We start from the raw sequence: 26,323 nt of genomic DNA, 5'->3' as shown, positions 1-26,323 counted from the left end.
ATGGAAAAAAATAATAAACTCGTCTCTGAGGTAGACGTTAAAACAATATTATTTGCTGTGGTCCTTTCATCGCATGGGATTTTGATTTTTGATCACGATTTTTCAATTATGTCCAATACAGCGATAAAAAATGTAAAGTGGGGGGGAGGAGGCAATATATCTCAAATCTAAACGTCGTAAAAAATATACACGTTCCTAGTATTTTAACAGTTCTGATTTACAATCAGAATAAGCCCCAAAAATATATATTAACCTATACGTCCATTTTTTTTTTTATTTATTTATTTAATTTTTTTTGTTGTGTTTTACACTGTGATTCTCATAACGTCAACACCATGACGCAAACATCATGACGTTATTTAGTTTTCATGCTGAAAAACAATACAAAGTTTAAACGACTGTAAAACGATAGCTAGAAAAGATATTGTTATAAAATAAATTGTTCTATGACCTATAAATCTTAGAGCATCAATTGTGAAAGTCTCATTTATTTTTGCGAAAGGGCCAATTTTAGTACTTTGTGGCTCTAGTCCTTTGAGGCCAAGCCAACTTTTGAGGCCAGGCCAAAATCTGAGATGGAGCATAATTAGAGGCCAAAATTGGGGCCAGACCAATTTTGAGGCCAGGCCAGGCCAGGCCAGGCCAATAGGGCCAGGCCAGGTTTTATAGTATGCCACCAGAAAGATGGTGAACAATATTTATCTATGAATGACAGGGATCTCTCTCCGCTCTCTACTACACACAGTAAATGTGTTTGTTATGTGTAACAGAGAATACTGAGGAGCCCCTGTGGATGAATGGTTTAGTCGAACACGATCTGCATGCTGTTATGATTTTCGGTGAATAAATTTGAGAAATATATGAACAAATAGAAGGTAAAAAAAAATCCTCTGCTGCTTCAGACTCAGAGCGGGTTTTCAACTACAGCTTGTTTAAAGCCAGAGCAAATAAATAATAAACGCCTGCATGATTGTCTTTTGTGATAAATTGAAGCTAACAATATAAAGTGCAGATGAAACAAAAGGAAAGGGTGAAGCTTTATTGTTATTTAATTATTTTAAAAAATTAAATGTAAACAGGGTTTGACACTAAGGCACATCCGACCGACTAAGTCTACTAAATGATAATAGTCGGGTAAAATGTCGATTTACTAGTCCGACTGGTCATGTTGAAAAAATAAACAAGAAACTTTACTTTAAACCATAAGATATTTTATTCTTAACAAAAAACAAAAAAAAAAAAAAAAAAACAAAAACAAAAAAACCTGTAAAGAGTTTGCGGGCAATTTTGAACTGCGTGATGGCATAATCGTAATTTTTAGTTCTAATATATTAGTCGCTGTCGGAATTGATGTTTTATGACATTTACTCGATGTGTGTAAAGTTATGTTTCGGATAAACAGATATAAATTGAATTTATTTTCATTTGAAAAAAAAAACCCAGTTTATTTGAATTAAATATAAGAAAGACTAAGTGTCTATCAAATAAATAAATTACGTCATAAACAGCCATTTTTCGGTGTTGGCACATGTGCGGGAATGTCTCTATACTTCTTGTCCTCAAGGAAAGATGTACCAAGAGAAAAAAAATGATAAGTTTGGGGAGAAACAAAGCAGGGCCTATGAAATAGAAATTTAAAAATAAAACGGTTTAGGTCATTTTTATTTTAACAAATGGACTAAAGAATTTCTGTACCGGGTAGAATTTAAAGAAACAGAACTAGAAAATGCGTTTGAAAATAAAAGCATCAAATTGAATGACGAGACTAAAGATTTTTTTAGGTAATTAAATAGTTTTTATTTCAAACTTAACGTTTGTCATTTGAATTGGGTATTTAAATATGAAGAAACCATCGGGGTTTTTTTCCCTGGAAAGTTGGACAGGGCTAGTGGATGTAATGTCAGGTCTAGTAGTAGCCCGACTGGTCTAGTGCTCAAAAAAAGTAAATGTCAAACCCTGGTAAATGTTACAGTTATGGTGTCGTTGTATCGCATTTCATTTCTCTCTATTGCAACCCTTACCAAAAAATAAGGCTTCTGGCGAAGTACTGCGGCGAATCTGCTGCAAACTTAGCGGCAAGGTTACGGCAGATTGTTTGCAGCAACCTTACGGCGACTTTTTACCATGCAAATGAAGTTTGCGGTAAACTTGCCGCAAACTTGAGATTGCCATATATGGAATGGTTTATGGTGAACCTCTGGTGAAGTTTTGCGGTTAACCTTTGGTTAACTTCTGATAGTCATATACACTTTGCGGCGAACCTTTTCAGATAGCCTAATATAGTTTGTGGCAAACCTCTGGCAGCTTTCAAATATACCTCCCTAAAACTCTCAATGGCCATAAATACATTAATTATGAACACATTAATTATGAACTTGCATCTAGCATTCATATCAGTTAATTAAAAGAGGAATGACTTGCATTTACATGATATATGATAGAAAATCAGTTGATGACAATTTCATTTTTAAAATATCAATGGTTATTTTTAAAAGAATGTAATCACTGGTGCTTCTTCATATCTCATGCATGCTTGTAATTTAACCCACTGAAAGCAGTAAATTAATTACCATAAGGACTATCACCATGGCCTAGTAAACTGGTACACCACACCACTTTCTACCAGTATTACTTAGAATAAAATTACAGCTAGTGACTAAAAGGATAATACTTTTCAGTAGCCTGTAGGTTTCTTTCATGAAAAGTGTCTTTTACCTTGCCAAAAAACTACACACTAGACCAAGTTAAAGTATAATCTATGACTATATGCAACACCATCAATAACAAATAACTCAATTTATATTGATTTAATATGCATAAAAATCACATCAAATTTAGAGAATTAGCCATAGATTTATACTGTTCCCAATAATATAAGTTTTTTAATTATAAATAAAAAAACAACAACAATTACCCACAAGTCACAGTCATTTCCAATAAACTAAATTTTCAATATATGAATTGAAAACATGCATTTATGATTTTACTTACATCTGGATGAAAAAGCAATGTGTCTATCATGGCTTTCATTTGAAATCACAGCACTTATTCCCACTCAATCCAATTTTTGCAAATTCAGATCAAATAATCAATGTCATCCACGAAAAAAATTACACAATGTTGACTTTTGAATTAAATGAAATAATGCACTGGACGTCTACTTAGATAGTCTATTTTCTTTAACAGTACATGGTTTCAGTCTTTGTGTTTATGGATTTCACAATCATGAATGTCTATGTTGTCCATCCCCAATGTTGTAATGGCAAATGCTGTAAGAAAAAGAATTACAAAGATAAATCAAATTTGAATAAACATAATTCAAATTACAAGAATAGTGTTAATTTCTTAAAATATCTTTCATTCTGATTTCACCTTTCAAAGCATGACCAAGAGGTGTCTGCAACAAAATCATTGCAAGTTTTTTCTGCAACTCTTGGTTCATACAAGACATTCATAACTTATTTTAAACAGTGGGGTTTTGTCTTCCCTGTTGTCATAAAGTATGCTACCAGAGGGCATAGTACATTAGAGAGCACGATAGGAAGGATAACTCTGGGTAGAACATCAAGATATTGAGTGAAACGCGATGAGTACTGTAAATTAAAGTTATTGTCAACATTAAATGTTATTATAGAAATTTCAAATTCAGTTGGATATACTTTGGTTTTATTGTTAAATGTGTTGTATAAATACGACCAGATGGGCTACCATGATTCAAAATAAACTAGACCGGACCAAGTTTTTACTAGTCTGAATGTGCCCGATGTGCTAACCAAATTAATTATCACACGTGTATACCAATTAAATTATTATCGTCAATATTTTAATTAACTTGCATAACAGCATAAATGCCATTTTATTGATTAAATTATGAATCATATTTGTGAATATTATAATACAAATAGGCCTAGATATTTATTGGCACAAACACAATTATTATAATTATCATAATCAACATACCACTTTCAAATTCAATATCTCCATATGATACATGACACCATCTGTCTAAGGTGCTTGGACTTTCTCCTCCCTCGTTTCTCCTGTCTCCTCTAATTGATTTGATTTTACTAGGCCTATACCAGGGGGGTTGAGTTCTTTGTCTGCGAGAATCGTATCACATACCACCCTTAGAAAACAAAACCATTTCAATAGTTTTGAACTTTTCAGACGTATACACACAGATATATACAGAATAAAAATACATAGGCCTATGGTTTTGCATAAAGCAGAGTACGTCGTATCACAGGAGTTTGAAATTTTATCAATAAAGTCAATAAAATTCACTTGATTGACCAAGCCATGAGCTATGCGTTAGCATAGCGAACAGGAATGAAACGCCGTTTTGGAGAAATCTCGAGTTTCGCTTTGAACCGCCGCGCAATGAATATAACTCGTAAGTATTTATCACTAACAACATTTGCCTACTTAAATTTGCCTCCTAACCCCTCTCTAATGCTGTCAGTATCCACTTTATTCGGTTCCGTGTAAACATTGACTTTACCGAGGACCCATTGTAATACGTCACATTCACTCCGGGCCTGACATTTTTGTAATCCAATGATTTCCCGCACATGCAACTTTCTACACAATTATCGCCCTTTGTTTTTAAACTCTGAACATAGTTTCTGGCCTCAAAATATAATAATTGATATGACTGAGGATTTTATATGTTGTGATTTATTTTATTTGATTAAAAAAATATGTGGAAGGATTAATAGCATTTTATTTTATTTATTTTAACTTTAGATTATAAGGAATACTAAAATGTCAGGCCCGGAGTGAATGTGACGTATTGCAATGGGTCCTCGGTAAAGTCAATGTTTACACGGAATCGAATAAAGTGGATACTGACAGCATTAGAGAGGGGTTAGGAGGCAAATTTAAGTAGGCAAATGTTGTTAGTGATAAATACTTACGAGTTATATTCATTGCGCGGCGGTTCAAAGCGAAACTCGAGATTTCTCCAAAACGGCGTTTCATTCCTGTTCGCTATGCTAACGCATAGCTCATGGCTTGGTCAATCAAGTGAATTTTATTGACTTTATTGATAAAATTTCAAACTCCTGTGGTCGTATCATGTAAAGTGAATGTCCAATAACACGATGGTTATGTCAAATTTAAAATGTATTTTTACACTAACAAATGCAACCAATGCATGTTCTTATCTATGATGAACTTACTGTTTTCGTCGGCAAATCTCCCTGGGAGTATAACTCTTCTTCTCGACATGCTGGCTTTCTCTTGAAATTTTCTCTACTTCGAATTGGTAGCGCGCGTCAATTTGAATAGTCTTGATCATCAAGATGTATCGACTCGTTCTTACGCACATCTGATAAAAACAAGCGTCTGGGTGATCGAGACGGAAGAAATCGAAAGTTTTCAGGTACTATTTTAAACAAAACGAAATTAGTTTAGCATGCTGATACGCATTTTCTTTAAACAATTTCTGTTATTTTACAAAAGGATTTTGTTATTTTAAATAAATAGTTTTATAAAATGGTGTTATTATCAATCTAACTTAAGTATTCAAAGTATTCGGTTTACAACTTTTATAATTCTTCGCCCCGTGTTTCGGTTTCATTTTGGAAACGTGAGACAGTTGCTTGCAAGTTCAGGTAGTAGTTGGTGACTGCGAGGCATTCAAGAACATATTTTATAAACATTTGAAATGGACGGTTCTTTGCGAGGTAAGTAGATGTTTCTTGTATTCTGTAATGTTATAATATATTTGCTTATACTGATATAAGGTAGAAACTGATAATACGGGTGACGATATGAATTAATGACACAGGGTTTTGACACAATCTGAGCAAACTCGTGTATATATTGTATAATAGTGAGCTATTATACTATATTTACCAGTTAAAATGCTCAGATTGTGTCAAAACTCGAGAGTTTATGACCATGCACCTTGCAGCTGGTGAGTGCATACAATGTTTTGCAGGCCAATACGTATTGAGGTGAATGGTATAACTACTAGATAGTACGTTTAATTATTGAATGATTCAGCAAAATAAAGCTACTAAAGAAATACCCATGCAATGTATTTAATGATGAAGGCAAACCATTGGGGGGGTGGGGGGGGGGGGGTAATTAGCTGATATAAACAGTCTGACTAAATGTATTTATAAATAATTAAATAATATATATATTGATTTTGTATATTTAATCATTTTTGTAGACGATGGCAATAGTGACAAGCATTTAGAAAAAAAAGTAGACAAACTGGGAGAACTAGGCCTAGATCGTACTCTGAAAAGAAAAATCCACCAAAGAAAGCAAAGTGTCCAGCTGTCAGCTGATGTACAAGAATTTTGAGAAGCCCAGTCACAAGTTACATCAGATGATGGCGATTCAATAAATTATTATATTGAAGAACGTATGCAAGAACCTGCGAATGTTGAGGCGGTACAACGATTAATCGAAGAGGCAATCTTTTACAGTGAAGATGATGACAGTGATTTAATTTCCAATGAGAAATGGCATGATCTAATGGACTTTCCAGAAATGGTAGCTGATGATTGAATTTTTGTATTGTAAATAAAATTGTATAAAATTTAACCTGCATGCATGTTTAGTGTTATTTTAGCTTATAGCCGCTGCAGTCTGTTACAGAACCATTAATGCTTTAAGTATAATATCAATTTTAGAAAACAAATGTGCATCAACAAAAAGAATAATTCCTTTGTAAGATTTTAAAACTTGCTATGGATTAATCTTGAATTCAGTTAAGGCCAAATAAAAAAATATGTGTGGTTCCGGTTACGCCTCTAAAAAATTTAGGGTAGGTAGGTAGGGTTTTTTTTTTTTTTTTTTTTTTTTTTTTGTATGTACAATATGATTTCGAGTATTAAATAAATTAAAACAGAATGCAAGTTTCAGTAATGTTTCTTATGTATGCGTAGTTCATGGTCATGCTTTGTTGTGTTTGTTTAAAATTTACTATAAACTAAGAAATAACGAACTAAATTGAACATTTTGTAATATATTTACAAGATGATTGGTGTTTTAAGTGGTAATTTGGTGACTTTCTGACATCTAACATAGAAGAAGCTGAAAATTGATGCCAAAATTACATGAGTGATTAACTCTAGTCCAGGCTTTGTGAGCATCATGTATCCTGGGCCAGTGGGGGATTCTAACTAGCTGAGAAACAACAAAATTGTTTTTTTTTGTAAATTTATTACATTTTTAGAAAACTGGGAAAGTCAAGTGGGCCCTTATTAATTCAATGGCCTTTGCACAAATGGAGTTTTTCCATCTTTTTGACAATTATCACACAATGGCAGAACTGTTTTGAATTTCTTTTTCAGTTTGATATCAATGCCAGCATTCTCTATTCCATAGTAAACGCATATGTCATTTCGCCCCAGTCCAGATGCATAATACGGTATTTCTACAGGAGTCACACACTGTAGGTTTGGTCTGCATGATATGTTTCAGATACAGATGGTGGAAATAAATAAGAGGTCCACTCTCACACGTAAAAATAAACTGTCTTACGTTGAATAATGACACCACATCGCCTACATTTAGTGCTGGAGTAATCACGTGCGACTGGCTGGTAACTTTACACGAGTTATTTTTCAGTCCAAAGTTATGATGCTCATCAAAAATATCATTAAAACAGGGTTTGACACTAAGGCACGTCCGACCGACTGAGTCTACTAAATGCAGATAGGTCCGGTCGGGTAAAATGTCGATTTACTAGTCCGACTGGTCGTGTTGAAAAAATAAACAAGAAACTTTACTTTAAACCATAAGATATTTTGTTCTTAACTAAAAAAGAATAACTGTAGACTTTGCGAGCCATTTTAAACCGCATGATGACACAATCTCTATTTTTAGTTCTAATAAATAAGTCGCGGTTGGAAGTGATGTTTTACGACATCTACTCGATGTTAATGTGTGCAGGGTTTGACACTAAGGCACGTCCGACCGACCGAGTCTACTAAATGATAGGTCCGGTCGGGTAAAATGTCGATTTACTAGTCCGACTGGTCGTGTTAAAAAAAAATAAGAAACTTTACTTTAAACCAGAAGATATTTTATTCTTGGCCAGAAAGATAACTGCAAAGAGTTTGAGAGCAATTTTGAACCGCGTGGTGACATAATCTCTATTTTTAGTTCTAATAAATAAGTCGCTGTTGGAATTGATGTTTTACGACATCTACTCGATGTTAATGTGTGTGTAAAGTTATGATTCGGATAAATAGATATAAATTGAATTCATTTTCATTTTTTTTTAAAAACAGTTTAATTGAATGAAATATTTATAAGAAAGTGTTTATCAAATTAATAAATTACGTCGTAAACAGCCATTTCTCGTTGTTGAAATGTGTGCGGGAATGTCTCTACGACTTCTCATCCTCAAGGGAAGATATCCCAAGAGGGAAAAAAAGGAAAAGGAAAGCAGGGCTTATGAAGTAGAAATCAAAAAAAGGTTGAGGTCATTTTATTCTAAATGTACTAAAGAATTTCCGTGACGGGTAGAATTCAAAGAAACAGAAAATGTGTTTGAAAATAAAAGCATCAAATTGAATGACGAGATTAAAGATTTCTTTGAGACAATTAAATACGTTTTAGTTCAAACTTAACGTTTGTAATTTAAATTAAGTATTTAGATATATATGGAGAATCTATCAGGGTTTTTTTTTTCTGGAAAGTTGGTCAGGGCTAGTGGATGTAAGGTCAGGTCTAGTAAAAATCATTTGAAGTAGCCCGACTGGTCTAGTGCTCAAAAAAGTAAATGTCAAACCCTGGTGTGTAAAGTTATGTTTTAGATGAATTTATTTTCATTTTTTTAAAAGCCCAGTTGATTTGAATCAAATATAAGAAAGTGTTTATCAAATTAATCGTAAACAGCCATTTATCGGCGTTGACATATGTGCGGGAATGTCTGTATATTCAAATACGACTTCTCGTCCTCAAGGAAAGATGTCCCAAGAGAAAAAAAGTAAAAGGTTGGAAAGAAATCAAGCAAGACTTATGAAATAGAGATTTAAAAAAAACGGTTGAGGCCATTTTATTTTAAATTGACTAGAGCATTTCCATGTCGGGTAGAATTTAAAGAAACAGAAAATGTGTTTGAAAATGAAAGCGTTAAATTGAATGACGAGACTAAAGCTCTATTGTGAGACAATTAAGTACGTTTTAGTTCATGCAAACTTAATGTTTGTCATTTGAATTAAGTACATTTTAATATGGAGAAACTATCAGTTTCTGGAAAGTTGGTCGGGGCAAGTGGATGCACGGTCAGGTCTAGAAAAAATCATTTGAAGTAGCCCGACTGGTCTAGTGCTAAAAAAAGTAAATGTCAAACCCTGATTAAAAGTTCTTGAATTTACTACTGGTGCGATAATACTCTTGCTCTCTTGCAAGTGTTGGCACTTGTTAAAGGTAAGTGACAAAACACTAACGCTACACGATGGGACGATGTTTGATGTGGACGCCATTGTTGAATCTAAATCTAATACCGGAGCCAATGACGGAAGTTAAGAAAATTCCGGAAAAAATTGAACCATTATCGGAAAATCGGAAAAAAAAGTTTAGGGTCGGGGGTATAAACTAGGGACAGTCGGGTAACCGGAACCACACATATTTTTTTATTTGGCCTTACACTAATTAATTCATGTTTTTTTCCCCCACAGATTAGAATACAATGGCAAGCTCTGTGTATTCATCGACACCAGAAACGACGAACACTAACAGAGCTTGCCGTGCTGTACTAGGGCCCTGTACAGATGGACTACGAGACATACTGCGTCACTACGTCCCACCACACACATTTCCTAATGTCATCAAACAAAACAAACTCAATCTTCCTCGTCTGACGGCTGTTCAGCGTGACCTCATTTTACCTAAGCATGGAGGTTATTCCGGAATATATGATGATATGGACATATCATTTTTGTATATCTTATTGAGAAACATAACCAACATATCTCCTCACTCCAAGGGCTGGGGCAAAGATCCCAACCCCCATGACACCAGTCTCTCTGCCAACATCGAGAGGATTCGATTGGTCCGGAATCGTTGTGTTCACTCATGTGTTCCATCCATGTCCAACACAGACTTTAACTCCATCTGGTCCACCATTAGATCGACAATGGTAGATCTGGATGCCTTCCTTGTGAATGGAAATAAATATGAAAAGGCGGTGGATTCCCTACGTCACGAGTCGATGGACCCTGAAAATGACCTACGTTACGAAGAAGAACTGAGGAAGCAGGTGGAGGAAGATAAGACGACCAGGGAAATGGTGGACAACCTTGAGAGTAAGTGAAGATTATCAGCGTTCTTGTTTGTTGGTAATCATTTGTCATCATGTCTTTATAGGGAAGATAGAAGACACATCAGAGAGAGTGGAGAAGTTGGATGGTACAGTATATAACTTAATGTTTGTTGATACGGTAAACACTGAATATACACATCATACACTAAAATTCATGGCAACATTATTATTTGACCCAACATATCAAACGTCATCATGTCTGGTCTAATTCATTGTAATTAACAATCAACAGCACAACAACCATACCTTCCCCAATAAACTTTCTGTTAATAATCCTCATCTTGTCTTTGTGTAAAATAATTCAATCAATGGAGAAAAAGTCGTTATTTACACTCAATTCATTCTCTTATTCTCACCTTTTATGAACATAGGGTGATTTCAAGGTCACAAAATAGTATTCATATTACCATTGAGCATACTAGAAATTAAAAAACTGGAGGTCTAGACAATATCAAAACAAACAAAATATGAATATCTGACAGCCATGTTCATTTCCCCCAGACCACGTCACATAACGTTAGGTTCGAATCCCGCTTGCGCCGGTAAGTGGAAAAGTTTCCCAGTTTACTTTCGGAAGGTCAGTGCATGGTCTCTTCCCAGGTGCATTGTATCTGGGTTCTCTCTTTCACCAACAAAAACTGGGCGCCACCATATAACTGAAAAATTGTTGAGTGTGGCGGAAAACATCAAATCAAATCAAAAATCAAGGTTACATATTGCTTAAAGCTTCATAGCAGTACTGAAAGATGTTGGTTGAATGATTGATTGCTTTTAAGTCCCGTTTAGAATTTTTTTCCTCATATTTAGACATCACCAGTTGAATGTGAAGTACCACAAATCTAGACCTATGCTTGGCGCTTATGGCCACAGCACTGAGTGTTCTTTAACGTGCCAAAACCTGCCGCAACACGGGGCGTTTCAAGGTCATATCAGAAAGACTTGGAATTCTCACTTCTAAATGCCAAGTGTTTGAGAAGGAGCAAGCACTACCTGTGTTTATGCCTTTGGTTTGTTGCAGCTATGGCACAAGCGGGGCTCAAACTCAGAACCTCCCAGTTATGAAATGAAAGCTCTACCACTGAGCTACTGCGACCAGTCCAGCACTGAATGAAATATGATGGCCATGTTCATGTACATATATTACTTAAAACTAAATTACAGCAGTACACAATGAAATATGATGAAATGCACAATAAATAAATATCTGACAGTCATCTTCATGTACATATTATATAAGTTAAAGCTTTACAGTAGTACAGAATGAAATATGACATTTTTTCCCTGCACATTGACACTAAACCTACTTAAAGAGTAGAAACATAAAACGGACAAGTACTGCACTTTGTATTTATATAAACACTCATCTGATATAGTACCTATCAATGTACTATTGTTATAGTATTGTATTTAGATGACTAGTGTTTATTAAAACATGACATGAATATGTTTGATAGAATATATTGTGATTTACATAAACCAGTATGTTTTCTTTGTTGTAGATAAAATGGCGAAAATGACAAAGTCTCCCATTCTTCCAAATGTGAGAGGTATGTCAATAAGAAAAGCAAATATTAACACAGAGCATTTTTATAAGGTCACCTGATTCACTCAGATGACCTATTGCAATTAGTCCGTGTCATCCGTCGTGCGTTGAACATTTTAAATGAAATGCATAGTGTTGTAGAGCAGGAGAGTAGAGGTTCTGACTGTAGGACATAGTCACACTAGGTACATGTATAGGTAGCAGGGGAGACAGTTTCGCACTATAGGCCCGGTCAACTTTTTCAAAAAATGGAATTACCCCGTATTTGAAGTGATATTACATGTGTAAAAATGTATACAATAATTTTAGGATGCATGTCAAATGTAGCTGAGTGCTTAGTAAAAATGTTGATATACAACATGTAGGTGTCACCATGATTCCTAGCATATAGATGGGTGCAAATACGAACCTAAGACACGTGGTCAGTTGCTGAAGAAATTCCGGTGAAAACATGCAGGGTCTAGCAAAAGGTCTGTAGCTGTGAGGGAAGGTGGATGGCCCCATATGAGAGGTAGATTTTTGAGAAGGGCAGATAGGGTTCTTGATTGTGCACAGTGTCTAAATCCCCATGTTTGGTACTGTGATGGTGTGGGGGTGGTGCGGATTAGCCCAAATGAGGGAAAATCAAAGCAAAAAAGGGGAACCTGCTGAGAGCATGTTTTGTGCACCAGCACCAGTATTTATAGATTACATGTAATTTAGGGTCATAATTTATTAACTACATGCACTAATATGAAATACAAGTATTGACATAAAAGGGAAATATGATTTTTCATTAGTCTGTCATAATCTGACTTTGGTGAATACCCCCTATCCACATGTTTCAAAACCAAAGAAACTGTCCCCTGCCACCATATAGTGTTTATGTAGAAAACAATTCAGTTTCTCTTTAATGATATTGATAATACATTAAAAGTAAATGGGTATTTAGATCTTTCATTTAGAAGAGGCAGGTAGCCCTTTACCAAAATTTTAAATTTCATGATGATCGGTTTTGGTACCAGAGTGAGGTCAAAATGGTCAGTAATATAAATGTGTGTAACTGTTAGATAACTACATGTACCTTTCCAATTCTTTTCAACTTTAGTATGAAGCATTTTTGAGAGGGGGGGGGGGGCATAAATTATATATTTCGGGACTCCTACAACCCAGGGTCTTAGGATCGTGGCAACAATTGACCAATTTTCACAAATCTTCTGCACCACTGCACATCTGTAAGAAAACTAAATCCTTAGTCATGTAGGTGAGGAAAATCTAGCTCTACCAAATTTCAAAATTTCATGATCCCTAGAGTAGAGACTCTGTCTGCAGGGGAGAGGCTAACTTGGCATATAGAGTTTATGTGTAAAACCTTTAAATAGCATCTGCTTTAATGTAATTGATACAAAAGGAGCACATCAATTTCATGATCCTATGGGTAGGGATTTTTATATCCCCCACAAATGAAATTTGGGGGATTGGGTATACTGGAATAACTTTGTCTGTCTGTTTGTAGGTATAAACATCATTTTTATGTCTCCCATCTTCTGGGAGGGGGGGGCATATTCTTTTTGCACTGTATGTTCGTCCATCTGACTGTTCGTCCGCCCATCTGTCTGTCCCAAAATCTTGTCAACACTTCTCCTATATGGCTTATAGGATAGAATTGAAACTTAGTACAGTGCTTCATTTCCATTATTCTTGGGATTTGGGAGGATCCAATTTTCATAAAAGTTATAATGGATCTAAGAGGGGTGGAGGATGTAAAATAGCTTGTGAACTCTTCTTCTCTTGTATGGCTTATCTGATAGATTTGAAACTTTGTACAATGCTTCATTTCTATTTAGATGTACATATTGTCAGGACAGGATGATCCAATGATTTTCCTAAAGTTACAGTGGAAGCAAGAGGGATGGAGGATGTAAAATAACTTGTAAACACTTCTCCACCTATATGACTTATCCGTTAGACTTGAGAATTTGTACAATGTTTTGATACCATTTGTAGATGTGCATATTGTCGGGACAGGGGGATCAAATTGTTCAAATCCTTAAAGTTATAGTGGATCTGAGGAGTGGAGGATGTAAAATAGTTTGTGAACACTTTTCCTCCTATATGGCTTATCAGAGTTCACAATGTCTATGTTCCTGCCCATGCATTCTGCTCCATACCATGCAGTACATTAAGGGGAGGAGGTTTCATTGGTGCACTTCCAATTGGGGAGCTAGGGAGACATGTTTTTCATAAAAACAATCTAGTTTTTTAGCCCACCTGAGCCAAAGGCTCAATTGAGCTTTTCTGATTAAAATCTGTTCGTTGCCTGTCATTGATGTTGTCGGTGTAAATTTTTCACATTTTCATCTTCTTCTCCAAAACCACTGGGCCAATTTCAACCAAATTTGGCAAATCATCTTTGGGTGATGAGGATTCAAGTTTGTTGAAATGAAGGGTCATGCTCTCTTCAAAGGGCAGCTAATCACAAAAATGTAAAATTAGGGTAGAACCATTTAAAAATCATCTGCTCAAGAACCACTGGGCCAGAAATACTGAAATTTACATGAAAGCTTCCCGACATAGTGAAGATTCAAGTATGTTAAAATATGGCCCCTGGGGGTAGGGTGGGGCCACAATAGGGATCAAATTTTACATGCGAATATATAGAGAAAATCTTTAAAAATCTTCTTATAAAGAACCACCAGGTCATATGAGTAGAAATTTAAGTGAAAGCTTTCTAATTTAGAGTAGATTCAAATTTATTCAGATCATAGCTGAAGGGGATTCAAGTTTTTTCAAATGAAGGGCCATGCCCCTTCAAAAGGGAGATAATCACAAAAATGCAAAAATAGGGTTGGGTCATTTAAAAATTTTCTTCTCAAGAACCACTGAGCCAGAAGAGCTGGAATTTACATGAAAGCTTCCTGAGAAAGTGGAGATTCAAGTTTGTAAAATTCATGACCCCTGGGTTTAGGACAGGGCCACAATAGGGAATCAAATTTTTACATTCAAATGTATAGGGAACCAAACTTGGTACAAAGCATCCTTAGATGAAATTTGTGAATATGAAAGGCCATATCCGTCTACAAGGGCATATGATAATTGATGAATTTGTAATCAGGTTTAATGATTTTAAAAGTTTGAAAAATTATGGCAGACCATGAGTCTGCATTCAAGTTGATGGTCTATATATATTTCTGGAAAAGCATGCATAAAATTTTTATATGGGATTATTTAAATGTTATGACGATTTAATAGGTGAAAGGCACTTTTACTTTGCTCTTAAACTGAGACACACGAATGGAACATGATCGTCACAACAAATTGAACGATGCGGGGAAGTCGGCATTAAAATTATATTGGGCAATATAAAACTGATTGTAAATTGCCATCATCATGTAATTCACTTGGATATTCATGGATCACATTAAAGTGTTTAAGTGATTACTATTATGAATGTCAAACCATAAACAGAAGAATCAATCGGTGGTAATAAAAAGGGGTGTTAATTTATTTATTAACAACTGTAGAGGTCATCATCCGTGACGAATACAAAACGTCCTGAGAAAATTTCAGAAGACATTGGGAGATTTACGTGTATTATATACAATGTGTACAAAATGAATGTTCTAAACTGTATTCTGTCTGGCAGCGTTATGTTTTTAATGAAAACATCAGTAAATTTGTAAATCTAATTTTCATGACATTCAAAAAAAAAATAATAATAATTACCGACCTACCTACCCGACTTGAAAAATGTGTGTCAAAGTACATCAAACGAAATTTTTTTTAATGATGGCCTTATATAGCATACGTGGATTAGTACGGTGAAAGTTCTGTGTTCAGTGTGCTTTGTTTCCCCCTGTATCCGACAAGCATCAGGTAACAGGTATGTAAGCCTTGGTGTTTATTAGGTCACCTGAGTAAACTCAGGTGACCTATTGCAATTGGTTTTCATCCGTCGTCGTGTGTTAACAATTGAACATTTTTAACTTCTTGATAACTACCAGTCCAATGCTTTTCAAATTTGGTATGAAGCATCATTGAGACAAGGGGGAAAAAATTTGTAAATTTCAGGACTCCAGCACCTATGGGACCCTAGGGGCGGGGCAAAAACTGCCCAAAATTGATAAATTTAAAAAAATCTTCTTCTCAAGAACCACACACGTGTAAGAAAAACTAAATGCATGGTGAAGTAGAACAGGAAAGCCTCTACAAAAATTGTAAATTTCATGATCCCCAGGGCAGGGGTTCTGACCCCAGGGCGGGGCCAAACTTGGTATATATAAGTGTTTATGTGTAAAACACTTGAATAACATCTTCCTTAGTGCTATTGATACGAAAGTAAAAGTAAATGGATATTTAGAAAGAACAGGTAGTCCTTTACCAAAATTGTAAATTTGATGATCCCAGGGTTAGGCGTTTTGGTATCGAGGTGGGGCCAAAATGGTCAGTTATCAAATGTGTGAACAATATACATTTTTAACATCTTCTTGATAACTATCATTCCAATTCTTTTCAAATCTGGAATGAAACATATTTGGAACAAGGGGGACATAAATTGTAAATTTCAAGATTCCTGCACCCCTGGGGCCTTAGGGGCGGGGCAAAAACTGTCCAAAATTGACCAATTTCAAAAATCTTCTTCTCTAGAACTGCACGTGTAAGAAAAACTAAATGCATAGTGATGTAGGGTAGGATGGCCTCTACCAAAATTGTAAATTTCATGATCCCCGGGGTAGGGGTTCTGACCCCAGGGCGGGGCCAAACTTGTTATATAGTGTTTATGTGTAAAACACTTGAATAGCATCTTTAGTGCTATGTATACTAAATTGAAACTAAATGGATAGAGCAGGTAGTCTTTTACCAAAATTGAAAATTTGATGATCCCCAGAGTAAGGGTTCTGACCCCAGGGTAGGGCCAAACTTAGTATTTAGCCCATGGAAGTAGTGATACCTTTTCACTAGTATTCAGGTGACTGATAAGGCCTGTGGGCGTTTTGTTTGATAAAGGACAAGCTAATTAAATGAACCATGCTCTTTGCTTTTATCAATGTATAATTATATCCGAGCTACTCATACATGGAACGGTACATGGTTTATGGCTATAATTTTAAACTGAAAATAATTGTCGATAAATATTTTGCATTAGTACCATTACAACTAACGAACAGTGATTTACGTTACTATATACCGCCAAATTACATATATTTACAATATACTTGAGTGTAAAAAAAAAAGTGCAAAATTGTTTTTGAAAACTGGTACACAGCACGTGTGTGATCAGCTGAGTGTGTCTCCCGAATTGACGAGGTGAAGGTCGATCTATCTCTCACCTGAATGAAGACACTTGGAACGAAATGGCCGACAAACCAAAGATCTCTGGTTACATGCGAACAAAATCTGAAATCGTCAGAAATTAAATGGATTCAGAGAAGCAGTAATTTCATCCATATTGAGATTTGATCATAATTGCAACAGTAACCCAGAAATCATGTAAATAGTTTCATTGACTGAATTTTCACATCAAAATTATACGTACGATTGCTGGCTATCCCCTCAATTTCTTCATATGATAAGTTTAAAAAATCGTGAATTATATTATCGCTATGACTTTGAAATAGCGAAAATTTGATTCACGTAAATTTAATATACTGTTCTAGGTACTGAACGCAGAAAAAACATGACGCGGAAAAAACCTGATATACGGTACTTCCTGTGTGAACTGATGCGTGATGAGCAATTATGAGATAAATCTACAAAGTTTCTATCTATATAATTCTGCAAATTTCGATTTGATATCTTGAGCTGAGATTTTAAATTCGAGGACAAAAATTTCAATGGGAAAAGTGGTAGTCGATGAACTCAAACTGAAAGTAAATTTGTATTTTTTTAAAAATGAAAATAATAAGTGGGAAATGATTGATCTAAATTACAAAGTAAATTGTTTTGTAGTGATCGAACACATCACTGAGATACTGATAGCAGGAAAACATCAGATGAATCAATAGATTCACGACAAACGGAAGAGCTTAATAAAAAATAATAGGATCACTACGAACGGTAGACCTTAAGGTAGTACTCTACATCGTCATAATGGCTGACTTCCTTTAAAAACATGGATGAAAAAATCGATATCAGCAATATTTGACTTTTCCTTTTCCATTTAAATACATAGCCGAGTAGCTCAGTAGGTTAGAATACTGAATGCTGAACTGTAGGTTGCAGGTTCTAGTACAGCAGGGGTTTTAAATTTTTTTCAGATTGCCTTCTACTAAAACTGTATTTTTTGACAAAATAAAGTAAATCTGAAAATTTTCAACTTCAAAATTTTGTTGTACATATCCTCCACTTTTCATCTACATCAAATTTCTCCGGTGTAGCATACCTCCTTAATAAAAATAATAATCCAATCACTACAAACGGAAGAGCTTAATAAAAAATAATAGGATCACGATCGACAAACGGAAGACCTTAAGAAATAATAGGATCACTATATATGAACGGTAGACCTTAATAAAAAAATACAATCACTACAAACGGAAGAGCTTAATAAAAAATAATGGGATCACTATCAACCTTATCATTATACGAAATGTCATCAGAAGAAACTGAGTAAGCAGTATCTCCCTAACTGAGTTCCATAACAGAATCATACAATGAGACGGGTATTACATTAGCAGTTGACATTACAGAATCATATAATAAGACAGGTATTACATTAGTGGTTGACATTACAGAATCATACAATAAGACAGGTATTATATTAGTGGTTGACATTACAGAATCATATAATAAGACAGGTATTACATTAGTGGTTGACATTACAGAATCATATAATAAGACAGGTATTACATTAGTGGTTGACATTACAGAATCATATAATAAGACGGATATAACATTAGTTGTTGACATTACAGAATCATATAATAAGACTGCAGGTATTACATTAGTGGTTGACATTACAGAATCATACAATAAGACAGGTATTACATTAGTGGTTGACATTACAGAATCATACGATAATACAGGTATTACATTAGTGGTTGACATTACAGAATCATACAATGAGACAGGTATTACATTAGTGGTTGACATTACAGAATCATATAATAACACATGCATTACATTAGTGGTTGACATTACAGAATCATATAATAAGACAGGTATTACATTAGTGGTTGACATTACAGAATCATACGATAAGACAGGTATTACATTAGTGGTTGACATTACAGAATCATACAATAAAACAGGTATTACATTAGTGGTTGACAGCACACAATCGTATAATAAGACAGGTATTACATTAGTGGTTGACATTACAGAATCATACGATAATACAGGTATTACATTAGTGGTTGACATTACAGAATCATATAATAAGACATGCATTACATTACTGGTTGACATTACAGAATCATATAATAAGACAGGTATTACATTACTGGTTGACATTACAGAATCATATAATAAGACAGGTATTACATTACTGGTTGACATTACAGAATCATATAATAAGATATGCATTACATTAGTGGTTGACATTACAGAATCATATAATAAGACAAGTATTACATTAGTGGTTGACATTACAGAATCATACAATAAGACAGGTATTACATTAGTGGTTGACATTACAGAATCATACAATAAGACAGGTATTACATTAGTGGTTGACATTACAGAATCATACAATAAGACAGGTATTATATTAGTGGTTGACATTACAGAATCATACAATGAGACAGTTATTACATTAGTGGTTGACATTACAGAATCATAATAAGACAAGTATTACATTAGTGGTTGACATTATGCAATCTTAAAATAAGACAAGTATTACATTAGTGGTTGACATTACAGAATCATACAATAAGACAGGTTTTACTTTAGCGGTCGACATCACAGATGTAATCCTTTAGAAAGGGGTTTCATTAGCAGGTGTATTCACAACAGTTAATGTAATAAGGATCACATTAGCTATGTGACTCTTATTTGTAATTTAGCTGTGTGACTCGCACAAGTAACATTATTGCATTCATTAGCTGTACGACTTGTATTGGTTAATATTATTGGATTACATTAGCTGTGCGACTCGCACCGGTTACATTATTGGATTCATTAGCTGTGCGACTCGTCTTGGTAATATTATGCCCCCGAGATCGAAGATCGGGGGCATATTGTTTTTGTCCTGTCTGTCATTCTATAATTCTGTAATTCTGTCTGAAACTTTAACCTTGCTAATAACTTTTGAACAATAAGTGATATAGCTTTGATATTTCACATGAGTATTCTTTGTGACAAGATTTTTCTGAGGGTACCAACATTTTTGACCCCGTGACCTTGACCTTGGAGTTTGACCTACTTTTTGAAAACTTTAACCTTGCTAATAACTTTTGAACAGTAAGTGATAAAGCTTTGATATTTCACATGAGTATTGCTTGTGACAAGACCTGTCCGTGGGTACCAACATTTTTAACCCTGTGACCTTGACCTTGGAGTTTGACCTACTTTTTGAAAACTTTAACCTTGCTAATAACTTTTGAACAATAAGTGATAGAGCTTTGATATTTTACATGAGTATTCCTTGTTACAAGACCTTTCCGTTGGTATTGAACCTTTTGACCATGACATTTGACCTACTTTTAATTATTTTTACATTGGTCATAACTTCTAAATGGTATATATTAGGGCTTTCATATATTGGTATTTAGCTCTTTCATTAATATGTAATTTCAGAGCAATACAATATTGACATTCAGAAATGGAGAGAGGAAGACAAGCTTTACTATGAAACCCACAACTTTCCGTCAGTGATGGAGAAAGTCAGGAACCAAAGTTACGTAACGTTTGTTGGTGTGCCTGGGTCCGGGAAGTCTGCCACGGCTCATCACATCGCCCTCAAGCTCCAGGATGAAGGGTACGAGGTTGTACCAACCAAAGACGTCAGGAAAATGGAGGACTATGGTGAGCCCAGGAATCCGCAGGTTTTTGTTGTTGATGATGTGGTGGGTGTCTTTGGCCTCCAGAAAACTAATTTAAATGTGTTGACTAATTATGAACAGAAAATAACACAGCCTTGCATGGTTAAGTCTAGAACTTTGATGACTTGTAGAGAAGCTGTGTTCAATGAAACACTAACTTACAAACCATTCTTTACCAAAGAAGAAACTGTGATTAAGTTACACAGTTCTGATCATGCATTAGACGATCATGACATAAAACAGATTCTCCAGAAGTATGGTTTGAATGTTAGTCTAATATCACCTGCATTGCTGACATCAACATCTCGCATGTTTCCCCTTCTCTGTAAATTGTTCTCAAAGGAACCAAAATTTCAAGATCTTGGTTCAAAGTTTTTCCTGAATCCAGTCCAATGTATCATTGATGAACTTAAAGATATGCAAAGACATAACAAACTGAATTATGCAACACTTGTTTTGTGTATGCTAAATGAAAATAGTCTCTCAAAAGACATTTTTAGTGATAGAAAAAATAAATATTTCATGAATATGAAAAGCGACACTCTGGAAAATTGTGAATTAGAAAGTCAGACCGATGCATTCAAGTTTGTGAAAGCCTTGTCAGCAATGGAGGGGACATACACAAAACAATGTGGTGTACAATACACATTTATACATGACTCCATGTTTGAAATATGTGCTTATCAGTACGGCAAACAGTTTCCTGTCCAAATGTTGCTGTATATGAGTAGTAGTTATATTGCTAATTATGTCAAACCACAGACAAGTGAACCAGGTATTGTTAACAAAACGATAGTGAAAATGAATGATTCTCAGTCTAGAAAGGGGCCTAATTGTAGCAATGATAATGATGTAAAAAAGAAGGAGAGTGATGATAAAAACAATGAGAGAGAGGAATCGTCTGATCTGTGTATAAGGTTAAGTGAGGATCAGTACCCACTGTTAGCAGAGAGATTGTACAGAGACATACAGAACATGGAGCTGTATGATGTTTTCAGGAATCAGGTTTTAAAACATCCCCAGGTGTGTCAGGCTTTTATTGGTGTGTTAAAGACAAAGTCATACACAGAATTAAAATCTGTATTTCTGACCAGTCACGGACAGGTAGATAAGATAGTGAGTAAACAAGAACGTGTGGAGGAGGAGAGGTGGGAGTGGAGGAGACAGGATGTGCTGATGGATAAGAGAAATAAACGAGGTGATAAGGGAGAAATATTATGCTTTGAACACACGTACAATGTGAGAGTGGTCAGCTGGGTGATTTACTATGGACATCATCAGATAATAGAGTACATAGTACAACAGACAGAACAACACAATGAAATATATGAATTATTTGGGATAACAGGAAATTCTCCACATCAATCTAAATCCAGGGTAGATACATGTAATAAACAGGAAAGTGAAATCAATAAGCTTGTAGAAGAGTTTAGATTACTTCTGCTGAGTTGTTACAGTGGTGATGTACAGACAGTCAGACTTCTGCTTCCCTTCTGTAACAAAGCAATCAATGAGATAGGTCAGATCAGTGTAGATATTTATTGGTGTAAATATTCACCTCTTGCTATTGTATGTGGAGAAGGACATGTAAGTATAGTGGAGGAGCTGGTGAAGGCTGGGGCTGATGTCAATTTACAGAATAAGTACAGCAATACACCACTGATAGCTGCATGTGAGGGAGGACATGTGAGTATAGTGGAGGAACTGGTAAAGGCAGGGGCTGATGTCAGTCTACAGGATAATATCGGGAATACACCACTGATAGCTGCATGTGAGGGAGAAAATGTAAGTATGGTGGAGGAGCTGGTGAAGGCGGGGGCTGATGTCAGTCTACAGGATAGATGGGGGAATACACCACTGATAGTTGCATGTAAGCGAGGACATGTGAGTATAGTGAAGGAGCTGGTGAAGGCGGGGGCTGATGTCAATCTACAGACTATATGGGGGATTACACCACTGATAGCTGCATGTGAGGGAGGACATGTGAGTATAGTGGAGGAGCTGGTGAAGGCGGGGGCTGATGTCAGTCTACAGGATATAGAGGGGAATACACCACTGATAGTTGCATGTAAGGGAGGACATGTGAGTATAGTGGAGGAGCTGGTGAAGGCGGGGGATGATATCAATATACAGGTTAGAGCAGGGAATAAACCACTGATAGCTGAATGTAAGAGAGGACATGTGAGTATAGTGGAGGAACTGGTGAAGGCGGGGGCTGATGTCAGTCTACAGGATATAGAGGGGAATACACCACTGATAACAGCATGTAAGGTAGGACATGCAAGTGTGGTGGAGGAGCTGGTGAAGGCGGGGGCTGATGTCAATCTACATGATAGATGGGAGGATACACCACTGATAACCGCATGTAAGGGAGGACATGTGAGTATAGTGGAGGAGCTGGTGAAGGTGGGGGCTGATGTCAATCTACAGGATACAGAGGGGAATACACCACTGATAGTTGCATGTAAGCGAGGACATGTGAGTATAGTGGAGGAGCTGGTGAAGGCGGGGGCTGATGTCAATATACAGGATAGATGGGGGAATACACCACTGATAGATGCATATGAGGGAGGACATGTGAGTATAGTGGAGAAGCTGGTGAAGACGGGGGCTGATGTCAATCTACAGGGTAGATGGGGGAATACATCACTGATAGCTGCATGTAAGGTAGGACATGCAAGTATAGTGAAGAAGCTGGTGAAGGCGGGGGCTGATGTCAATCTACAGGGTAGATGGGGGAATACATCACTGATAGCTGCATGTAAGGGAGGACATGTAAGTATAGTTGAGAAGCTGGTGAAGGCGGGGGCTGATGTCAGACTACAAGATAATATAAGGGATACACCACTGATAGCTGCATGTAAGGGAGGACATGTGAGTATTGTGGAGGAGCTGGTGAAGAAAGGGGCTGGTGTCAATGTACAGGATATTAAGGGGAATACAGCACTGATATCTGCATGTAAGGGAGGACATGTGAGTATAGTGGAGGAGCTGATGAAGGTGGGGTCTGATGTCAATCTACAGGATGATATGGGGTATACACCACTGATAGCTGCAGTAAGAGAGTGTCCTTTATCAACAGTGAAATGTCTAGTAGAACATGGATCTGACTTTGATACTCAGGTTGTTGATATTGATGTGTCAGCAGTATATATAGCATTAATACTGAACAAACCAGATATAGTGAAATATCTCATACAGGAACAAAATAAAATCAATCCAGGTCAGTTTAATGGAAATGTACACCTATTTAACTGTCTGGTGGACATCAGACATGCTGGAGTTAAAACAGACAGTAGGGATGATGTGGTGGTGACAGACAGATCAGTGTGGTGTATGGATAGAGGGAGAGAGATGCAGGGGGCAATCTATTGGGGAGACTGTGATGTACTGAGACGTCTGTTGTGTGTGGGTCTGGATGTCAATCAGTCGATACAGTTGTATGATGAGGACAATAAGACTGATGTGAGACCTCTGTTGTATACACTGATTGATGAAGAGAGGTATTATAGTCATTTACTGGAGGAGGTGAGGATCCTACTGGGGGCGGGGGCGGAGGTCAATATCAGGGTGAGGTATAGAGAGTATGACTCTGTGTTAGACTGGGAGGGTGTGTCTGTTCTGGAGAGGACGTGGCGACTGCTGTGTAAGTACAGTAATAGTAGAAGTATGTTTAAGTACAGTGAAGATTGTCTAAACAGTGACAGAGTGCCAGAGTACAAGAGAGTGATGTGTGAGATAAAGAAACATGTCAGAAGACACTCTGTATAGTCTCTGATAGAATTGTAGAGAGATGTTGTTACTGAGTACAAGAGAGTGATGTGTGAGATAAAGAAACATGTCAGAAGACACTCTGTATAGTCTCTGATAGAATTGTAGAGAGATGTTATTACTGAGTACAAGAGATAAAGAAACATGTCAGAAGACACTCTGTATAGTCTCTGATAGAATTGTAGAGAGATGTTGTTACTGAGTACAAGAGAGTGATGTGTGAGATAAAGAAACATGTCAGAAGACACTCTGTATAGTCCCTGATAGAATTGTAGAGAGATGTTGTTACTGAGTACAAGAGAGAGATGTGTGAGATAAAGAAACATGTCAGAAGACACTCTGTATAGTCCCTGATAGAACTGTAGAGAGATGATGTTACTGAGTACAAGAGATAGCGAAACATGTCAGAAGACACTCTGTATAGTCCCTGATAGAATTGTAGAGAGATGTTGTTACTGAGTACAAGAGAGTGATGTGTGAGATAAAGAAACATGTCAGAAGACACTCTGTATAATCCCTGATAGAATTGTAGAGAGATGATGTTACTGAGTACAAGAGATAGCGAAACATGTCAGAAGACACTCTGTATAGTCCCTGATAGAATTGTAGAGAGATGTTGTTACTGAGTACAAGAGAGAGATGTGTGAGATAATGAAACATGTCAGAAGACACTCTGTATAGTCCCTGATAGAACTGTAGAGAGATGTTGTTACTGAGTACAAGAGATAAAGAAACATGTCAGAAGACACTCTGTATAGTCCCTGATAGAATTGTAGAGAGATGTTGTTACTGAGTACAAGAGAGAGATGTGTGAGATAAAGAAACATGTCAGAAGACACTCTGTATAGTCTCTGATAGAATTGTAGAGAGATGTTATTACTGAGTACAAGAGATAAAGAAACATGTCAGAAGACACTCTGTATAGTCCCTGATAGAATTGTAGAGAGATGTTGTTACTGAGTACAAGAGAGAGATGTGTGAGATAAAGAAACATGTCAGAAGACACCCTGTATAGTCCCTGATAGAATTATAGAGATATGTTGTTACTGAGTACAAGAGATAAAGAAACATGTCAGAAGAGACTCTGTATAGTCCCTGATAGAATTGTAGAGATGTTGTTACTGAGTACAAGAGATAGCGAAACATGTCAGAAAACACTCTGCATAGTCCTTGATAGAATTGTAGAGAGATGTTGTTACTGAGTACAAGAGATAGCGAAACATGTCAGAAGACACTCTGTATAGTCCCTGATAGAATTGTAGAGAGATGTTGTTACTGAGTACAAGAGATAGCGAAACATGTCAGAAGACACTCTGTATAGTCCCTGATAGAATGGTAGAGAGATATTGTTACTGAGTACAAGAGAGTAATGTGTGAGATAAAGAAACATGTCAGAAGACACTCTGTTTAGTCCCTGATATATATACTCAGTGGATGTACTGAGTATAAAACCCGATAGGTTACCAGTATTTTTTGTACATAATGCTATTTAATGGATTGCCCCGCACATCTCTCTCGTTAAGTTTCCTCTTGTCTGTGTACAATGATAAAGCGTTTAACATATTCTGTGATTATTTCAAATTATGTACTATACATGATTATCAACCTTCAAATTATGTACTATACATGATTATTAACCATCGAATCAATATCTAGTACTTCTGGTACAGTATATTGGGCAATTGAAATAAATAATCAGAAACTTTACACATTTGTATTTGTTTAACATTTGCTTTTGTTCTTAATGTCTCGTTC

At 36.0% G+C, this 26,323-nt stretch overlaps 1 protein-coding gene and 1 long non-coding RNA gene across 2 annotated transcripts; both read left to right on the top strand.

Moving 5' to 3' along the window:
• Positions 1-5,569: 5,569 nt before the first annotated feature.
• On the top strand, positions 5,570-6,567 carry LOC130048486 (uncharacterized). The gene is made up of 2 exons (XR_008797278.1): positions 5,570-5,687; positions 6,182-6,567. It is a non-coding gene; the product is annotated as an uncharacterized LOC130048486 (long non-coding RNA).
• A 1,621-nt stretch (positions 6,568-8,188) lies between these two features.
• Positions 8,189-25,536, top strand: LOC125653762 (uncharacterized). The gene is made up of 3 exons (XM_056145811.1): positions 8,189-10,277; positions 11,794-11,841; positions 20,553-25,536. Exons 1-3 carry the CDS (start codon positions 9,662-9,664, stop codon positions 24,566-24,568), a joined length of 4,680 nt encoding a protein of 1,559 aa, XP_056001786.1. The 5' UTR covers positions 8,189-9,661; the 3' UTR covers positions 24,569-25,536.
• The last annotated feature ends 787 nt before the right edge of the window (positions 25,537-26,323 follow it).

The sequence above is a fragment of the Ostrea edulis genome, chromosome 7, assembly GCF_947568905.1.
Source record: "Ostrea edulis chromosome 7, xbOstEdul1.1, whole genome shotgun sequence".
In the NCBI taxonomy this organism is placed as follows: Eukaryota; Metazoa; Mollusca; class Bivalvia; order Ostreida; family Ostreidae; genus Ostrea; species Ostrea edulis.
The sequence above is the reverse complement of the archived record's forward strand: the minus strand, read 5'-3'. Positions and strand labels throughout refer to the sequence as shown.